The sequence below is a fragment of the Nannospalax galili genome, unplaced genomic scaffold (assembly GCF_000622305.1).
Source record: "Nannospalax galili isolate Female #2095 unplaced genomic scaffold, S.galili_v1.0 scaffold1314, whole genome shotgun sequence".
In the NCBI taxonomy this organism is placed as follows: Eukaryota; Metazoa; Chordata; class Mammalia; order Rodentia; family Spalacidae; genus Nannospalax; species Nannospalax galili.
In genome coordinates, this window is record NW_008333976.1 from 725,184 (window position 1) to 733,409 (window position 8,226).

Here is an 8,226-nt window from a genome sequence, read left to right on the forward strand (position 1 = left end):
TACTGGCTTGCTCCCCTGGCCCCCTGCTCAGCCTGCTTTCTTATGCAACACAGGCCCACCTGCCCAGGGGTGGCACCACCCACAGTGGGCTGGGCCTTCCCACATCATTCAGTAATCAAGAGGGTGCCCCATGGACATGACCACAGTCCAGTTCAATGGAGGCAATTCCTCAGTTGAGGCTCCCTCAACCCAGGTGTGACAAGTTGACACTAAAACTATCTAGCACACAGGGTGTCTGTTCTGTCCCTGGAAGCCAGCTGGGGTACCGTGAGGAGGATGGGAAGCCACTTTATTCCTTGAGGGTAATGTGGCCAAAAGGCCCCATAGAGTTGGAGTACGCCATTAGGTCATTGGTTCTTTCCTGCTCCTGAAGTGGAGCAGGATTATCCCGTTAATCTCTTTTTTACATTTCTTTATTTCTTAATTTATTTAGCTGTGTGTGCATGCCTGCACATGCCATAGCACACATGTGGAGGTCAGAGGACAGTTTACAGGAATCAGTTCTCTCCTTCCACCCCATGTGGGTTCTGGGGATTGAACTCAGGTCCCCAATCTTGGTGGCAAGCTCCCTTATCTGATGAGCCATCTTGCTGGTTCCATTATCCCATTTATAAGGAAATTGAGGGTCAGAGGTACCAACAGAAGTTGCCCAAGCTAGGAGGCAGTGGCCCCAGACACACATCTTGCCTTCCCCTCAGCCTTGTTTTCATGAGATAAAAGAACAAGCCTAACAGATACCAACCAGGTATGTGGCAAATAGCAGAATACCTCTATGTACAGAGAAACATGCTCCCCTCCCCACCCTGTGGAAAGGTCCCCGACTGTGACATGGCTGTACTCAGCTGGCAATGTGCTTGTCGAAGTTACCCAGGAGTGACCACTGTTCCAATCTGTGCTCCCATCTCCTGGGCTGTGTGTGTGTGTGTGTGTGTGTGTGTGTGTGTGTGTGTGTGTGTGTGTGTGTGTGTGTGTGTGTACACATGTGTACTAAACAGAGGTGCATTGAATTTTGCTGGTCCTTTAGCTACATATCAAGGCTAACCCACTGTACATGGACTTAGTCTGTACATGCATGTCCTGTGTGATAGGTGGGGTCACATGGGCCGGCTCCCCCAACCCCCAGCTGTCTTCAGATCTCTGTTGGGACATCATTGGAGGCCTGCTGGTTGCCTCCGAGGAGCAGGGCTCCCTTATTGTGGGGCTCCTCCCTGCCGCCGTGGCCTGGTTGCTGAGCTGTCTCTGCTAGACTCGAACCTTCTAGAAAGCAGGAGCTGAGTTTGTCCTGCCACCATAGTACCCCAGGACTAAGAGTGGTTCCAGGAGCCAGCCAGGAGCCCAGAACTCACCTGTATTAAGTGACTTGCTTTGTTGCTGTGACCAAAGCAACTTAAGGGGGAAGGGTTTCTTTTGACTCACAGTTTGAGGGCACAGTCCTTCATGATGGGGTAAGCATGGCAACAGGAGTGTGAGGTGGCTGGTCCAACACTGCATCCCCAGTCAGGAAGTGGAGAGAGATGAATGCTGGTGTTCAGCTCACTTTCTCCGGGGTCTGAGTTCACAGTGGGTTTTCTTTAGTTGAATCTTTCTGGAAACGCCCTCATAGACATACTTAAAGGTGTATCTCCTGGGTGACTCCAAATCCAGTCAGGTTGACAGTGAGAATAGACCATCACATGCCCTTTGTCTCCCCTGCCCACCTGCCAGTGAGGCTGTCCCTGGAAGCTGCTCTTGGCATGGGTATTATTAGGACGGAGGGGAGGGGCCTGGTGAGGCGGCGCCTCCTTCCCACAGGACATTAAAAACCCTGTCTCTTCTCCTTAGTTGAGAATACCACTCACTGTGAGTTTGCCTACCTGCGGGATCTTCTTATCAGGTGAGTCGGCTGTCATTTCTGAAGGTCCCTTAGACAGGATCTGGAGTTTGGCAGTCGGTGAGTGGTCAGAGGCCCCGCTGTGGGTTGGCAGTCTTCCCCACTGGCAGCCCCGCCCTCAGGAAGACCTCTGAAGCCTGGTTTTTAAAACTCTCTTGTGAATGAACCAAGAAGAAGGTGGAAATCTTCTTTAACCTATATGAGGTCGTCAGTGGGAGGGGCAGGGTCCCAGTCCTCTGTGGCCCCAGTCTGCCAGACCGAGCTGTACTACTGAATTCAAACCAAAACAACATAACAAAATCCATTGTTTTGTGCAATTAATATATGCTAATAGAAAAATAGGTGCAGGGCAGGGCCATCCAAGGGGTCTGGGGTAGGGCTCCCGGGAACAACCTCACCATCTTGGGGGTCCTCAAAGGTCTGGCTTCTTTGGCTAAAAGGGAAGAGGAGGAGAAGTTGGGGGCTGGGGATTATCTCAGTGGGAGATCTTGCTTCTTAGCAGGTTCAAGGCCCTGGCCTCCGACCCCAGCACTGCAAAGAGAAAATAGCCAGCCTACACTTGGCAGGGTGGACTCTGTCCTCTCTCCAGGCAGCTGTGGAGGGCAGCAGTCACCCGCTGCCTCCTGCTGGCCGATGGCCTGCACATCTTGTCTTGAAGCAGGAACTCTCCAGCCCTGTTCACTGGTGGGGGCCTCTGGCACTTTGCCAAATCTATGTTCCTCCATCCCTGGACAGGCTCCTGACTAGTCACAGTGTAGATACAGAGAAAGGAAAGCACAGGGAGACTCTGAGGCTGGAGAGGGTCTGGAGTTAGCAGAGAGGCAGACCCTGCCCTCCGCCTTGTGCCAGGCTTGGTCCTGCTGGTTGTGTATCAAGAGCCTATGGGTCAGGACTCGGGGCTAGGAGGGGCAGGTGGTATGATCTCAGGCAGGCTGAGGGGTTGCCCCCTGCTGACACATGCCTTTCACAGGACGCACATGCAGAATATCAAGGACATCACCAGCAGCATCCACTTCGAAGCCTACCGTGTGAGACGGCTCAACGAGGGCAACAGCGTCCTGGCCAATGGGGTCCAGGAGAAGGACCCAGAAGCCCAGGAGATGTAGACACCACCCGCCCCCTGGACCCTGCCCCCAAATCTTTCCATCTTCCCTGGCCCGCCCACCTGCCTGTCTTATTTTATATAATTATCTCCATTTGTCACCGTTTCCCATCTCTTTTCACGCTGCAGGTTAACAAGGGAAGGCGCACCTGCCAGGTGTGTCCATATTGGCTGCAGCAGGAGGGTGGGGGGAAAATGCTGCCTGGGCCTGACTCTGGGTCACCCCCCGACCCAACCCCAGTGCTAGGAGGGCTAGACTGGACCCTGCTCCTGAGGGGCTAGAAGAACTTGTGTCTCTGCCCACTCTCTCGAGTTCTGAGCCGGAGCCTGTGGGGACCAGGTCCAGGGGCACAGAGGAGCCCACTGGACCATAACTCCCCATGGCCACAGCCTCAGGTTGGTCCAAGGCTATGTCCAGGGGAGGAGAGAGCTGGCCCTGGAGCCCTTCTGTCCCTCCATGAGGCATGGGTCATCATTCATAGAACCCTTGCCCGCCTGCTTCCAGCGGAAACTAGAGGATTCCACAGCCAAAGTTGCCAGTCGCTCAGACACAGTGACATGCCACTATGCCCACTGCGAGCACCCCAGAGCAGAAAGTGCCTTGACCCCCAGCCCTCCACACAAGCCAGCCTTCCTCTCTCTAGCGGTCCCTCAGGCAGGAAGCAGGGGACGTATTAGAGAGGGGGAGATGTGCCCTTCTGCTGCTCGCTCATGCGACCCTCACCCTTTTACCTCCCCTGGGCTATAGGTGCTGCACTGGGCTCTAATAAGGTTAAAAAGGAAGCACAAACGTTGTATCGTCCCACCCCCCCATCTTAGGAAGGTCAAAGCATATGGATGTGGTCGAGCCCAGGAACAAGCCATAGAAGATGCTGGAAGGAAGGTGTCGGGGTGTCCTGCCCCAGGTGCCAGGGGAGGCGTGTCTGTCTGTCTGATCCTCATTTTGGCCCAAGATGCTCTGGTTACATTGGCATCCAGTTGCCCCACCCCAACACTCATCTACTCACCACCCAGGCTCAGGCTTGCTGATTTGGTGATCTGGCCTGGTGGGAGCCAGGACAGATTTTTTTTTTTTTTTTTTTTTTTTTTTTTTTTTTTTTAAAAAAAAAAAAAAAAAAAAAGAGGACGATAAATCTTTCACTGTGATAGGCCGGGGGGGCCAGGGCAGTTTTTTTTTTTTTTTTTTTTTTTTTGTCTTACATGTGCCTAGATCCCTGTGCCCCAGAACCCATCATAAAAACCCCCAAAGAGAGAGATGGAAGGGTCAGAGATGGGTGAAACATAGGCTATAGGGCAAGATTTCATAGCAGCAGAGCCTGGCTCCCTCATCTTCTGTCCTGTGAGGGGAGCAGCGGGAATCACACATGCACAGCTGACCAAAGCCACATCCTTCTGCCTGCTGTTCCAGTACAGCGGGGGAGAGGGAGGAGCCTGGTGGGGCTGGACACAAGTGTGCGTTGGGGAAGGTGCCTCCGAGACCCCAGACGTGCTGCTTGCCGCATAGAAGTGTGGCAGAGGCGGGGTACAGACAGAGGTCACTGCATCAAGTTTTTACCTCTGTATCCAAGCGTGGAAGGTCCCTTACCAAAACCCTCAGCCGAACAGTTCACTTGCCAACTGCCAACTTGCCAAGTTTTTTGCCAAAATCAAGACTTTGAAGGAAACTCGGATGGCTTTGCGCGCCTTCTCCGTAACCAGATACTGAAAACTGTTCCTTGCTTCACCGGGCTGTTCCACATGGCCTTTTGCTGGGCACCTCCCGAAAAAAAAAAAAAAGAAGAAAAAAACAAAATTTGTCTTTTTGTATAAATAACAAAGTGTTGAAATGTATTTCCTGAAATAAATCTTTCAAATGCAAAGTGCCAGGTTCTGGAACGGTGCTGGACTTCCTGGCCGCAGGACTGGCCTGGTATGCCACGTGGACAAGGGCTACCTTGTGGAGGGGAGAGATCAGGCTGCAAACTTCTGCAGTCAAGACCAAAAGGAGAGGCCCCTGGGGAAAGTGGGGCTTTGGAGTATTTCCAGCAAAAGATTTGCTGAAAGTGAGGGTTGCTGGGGTGTTTGCTGAAAAGGGCTTGAAGAACTTGAAGCAGCCGTTTTGCACACTGCCTTAACAGTGTCTCCACAGGAGTCTCCACAGGGACGTGAGCACCTGGGAGCTACTTCCCATTAGTGGATCCTTGAAAATACATTCTGTTTTTTATTTTGTGTGTAGAAGTGTTTTGCCTGCATGTTTGTATGTGTAACACATGCATGCAATGCCCACAGAAGCCAGAAGAGGGCATCAGATCCCCTGATACTGGAGTTAGGGATGATTGTTAGCAGATCCATGGGTGCTGGGAACTGAACTTGGGTCCTCTGAACATTAACAAGTGCTCTCTCCAGCCCCAGAGGAGAATTTGGGGCGGGGGAGTTGAGATGGGAGTCTGTAGTTCAGGCTCCTGGCACACACTGTAGCCCAGGCTGGCCTCAAATTCACAGTCAAACTCCTGCCTCAGCCTCTCAAGTGCTGGAATTCCAGGTGTAGGTGCCATACCCAGTTAAATTTTTCTTTTTAAAATTTAAATTGAGCTGGAGAGATGGGTCAGCAGTTAAATGCACTTGGTGCTCTTGCAGAGGACCTGAGTTAGTTCCCAGCACCCACATCAGGCTCTCACAACCACCTGGAACTCCAGCTCCAAGGGGATCTAACACTCTCCTGGCTTCCATGCTCACTCAGACACAAGTGTCAGGCACGCATTTACACACCCACCTAAATACAAATTTAAAATGTGTTAGGTCAAACCCTAAGAACTGGCCGTTTATGATAATTTTATCCCAAGAGAGCTTGATCCTAAACCATGCTGAGTTCCGGGGGCTGGCTGAGCCTGCTGTGCTTTGCACATGGGATGGGAAGGAAGGTAAGGAGGCCCTTCATGTGTGCACAAGGAAGGGGCCTCCTGTCACACGTGGTCACAGACCAGGTGTCCTAGGACAAGAGAAACTTGTTAGCACAGCCCCGTTTGCCCATAGACTCTAAGAGAGGCTCCCCTGCCTGTCCCGCTCTGGGGCATCAATTCAGGCTCACTACCCTTCACACAGTCTTCTCTGTGTCTCCCGTCTCTTGGGGGACATTCTCCTTGCATGGAGGAGCCACCTTAACCCAGGAGAATCTCACCTTGGTCTTTAGTTCCATCTGTAAAGACCCTATTTCCAAATACTTCTGGATGAATATGAATTTTGAAGGTGCACTCTTTACTCAACCACACCCCCTCCCTCCATCTAGGGGAGTGGAAAACTATATAAGTAGAATGTACAAGAACTAAGGTTCACTTGCAAACACCAAACCAGGTGGCCTATGGAGTGCCTGGATCTCTTTGGCTTCCCTGAGGTCTTCTGTAGGCCACCTGACCTCCAACTGTCGAAGACCGATGGGTTTTGTCTCCAAATGAACCATGGGCAGTGGCCACATGGATCCTTTAAACCAAGGATCCTGAGGTCTGGCTGGGTTCATCTGCTAATGTCTGCTGTGGGCACAGGCGGGAGGGGAGGGTCGGTCCCATGGACTGGCAGTTGCTGGAGCCTGTGGTTTTAAGGCCCTTCTTGACAGGTGCTCCACCTTGAATTAATCCTTCCTCCAGGCTGAACTTTTACCTTGTTCATCTCCCCTGTCATCCATCCCCCAGGCACAACCAGCGTCTGACCCTTATAAACATTCTGTCCTCTCATTGACTTGACTACCAGCCCAACTCATCAGTGTTCCCCAGTCAGCGATGGGGAGCCCTCACCGCCCACCCAGCCAAGCAAATACCCTCTATAGGTCTGGAGTAACCAGCCATCCCCATCTACCCAAGAACATTAACCCTCCTCTTCCTCCCCCTCCTCTTCCCCCCTCCTCTTTTCGTGTGTGTGTGTATGTTTGCACACCTGTGTGCACATGTAAAGAGGCCAGAGGAAATCATTGTGTCTTACTCTCACTCTGCCTTACTCTCTTGAGATAGTCTCTCCCTGAAGCCAGAGCTAGGCTGGCAGCCAGCACACCCCTCTTGTCTCTGCTCCCCACGGTGCTGGGGTTTCAGGTGCCATGGCCATTACTGGCTTTTTTTTTTTTTTTCAAGTGGGTGCTGGGGATCCAAACTCAGGTCCTCATGCTTGTGCACTGAGCACTCTTACCCACTGAGATACCCATCCTTGAATGTGGGCGTCCCATGGACATAGCCCTAGAACCTGAGGGTAGCTGAACAAAAGGACAAGGTGGCCTCTTGGTGTAGGACCCCCATTTTCCTGACCTGTCTCCTACCTTTTCAGCCCCAGCTTTGCTTGTAGCCAGCACAAGACAGTCCTGAAGCGGGCGTGGTCTGAGGATGGACTGTCAGGGCAGGATCCAGGAGCAGGAAAGCTCGACCAGGCCCTGCTCTCGCTGGCCCAGCCTCTGAGTGAGAAATGGGCTGCCCCAAGGGTCTGTGTGGGCCAGGTGCTCTCTATCTGGATGGGCCTGGGAAGACACCAGAGGGAAGTCAGAGGAGCCCACTCAATTGGATTTTTGTTTATGGATGTCCCACCCATTTGTGTGTGTTTGTGTGTGTGTGTGTGTATGTGTGTGTGCGTTCATGTGGGTGCACATTTTGGGGAGAACTACCTGTACACATGTGTGCAGGTGGAGACCAGAGAACGTTTTTGTTTGAGATAGGGTCCCTCATCTGCCTGTCTCCTTCCCTGGTGCAGAGGTTACACGTGTACACTATCATGCTGGGCTTTTTACCTGAGCTCTGAGGATTTGAACTCAGGTCCTTGTGTTTGTACAGCAAGCACTTTACTGATTGAGCTATCTCCATCACCCCAGCCTCTCCATCCTTTTTATTTTTTAAATAAGTGTATTGCCTGCATTTATGTAAGTGCACCTGTGTCGTGCAGTGCCCACGAAAGTCACAAGGGTGTGAGAGCGTATAATTCCCCTGGAACTGGAGTTGTAGATAGTTGTTAACCACCATAAGGGTGCTAGGAATCGAACCCAGGTCCTCTGCAAAAGCAGCCAGTGCTTTTAACCACTGAGCCATCTCTCCAGCCCCTCTCTGCATCCTTCTAAAACACTACCTCCTGGCTACAAATACCTTTAATCCCACATACCTTTAATCCCACCACTCAGGAGGCAGAAGCAGGCAGATTTCTGTGAGCTCAAGACCAGCCTGGTCTACATAGCAAGTTCCAGGCCAACCAGAGCTACACTGGCGAGATCCTGTGTCAAAAAAAGAAAGGAAAAAGAAAAAGACAGAAA

The 8,226-nt window shown here is 51.9% G+C and overlaps 1 protein-coding gene across 7 annotated transcripts in view; it reads left to right on the forward strand.

Moving 5' to 3' along the window:
* Septin9 (septin 9) overlaps positions 1-3,735 on the forward strand; it is a 186,523-nt gene extending 182,788 nt beyond the window's left edge. For all 7 annotated transcript variants that reach the window (XM_029561525.1, XM_017797120.2, XM_008828925.3 and 4 more), the window contains 2 exons: positions 1,822-1,873; positions 2,841-3,735. In XM_029561525.1, the coding sequence (XP_029417385.1) occupies positions 1,822-1,873; positions 2,841-2,976 (188 nt within the window). In that variant the 3' untranslated portion in view covers positions 2,977-3,735. The remainder of the gene's footprint in view (positions 1-1,821; positions 1,874-2,840) is intronic.
* The last annotated feature ends 4,491 nt before the right edge of the window (positions 3,736-8,226 follow it).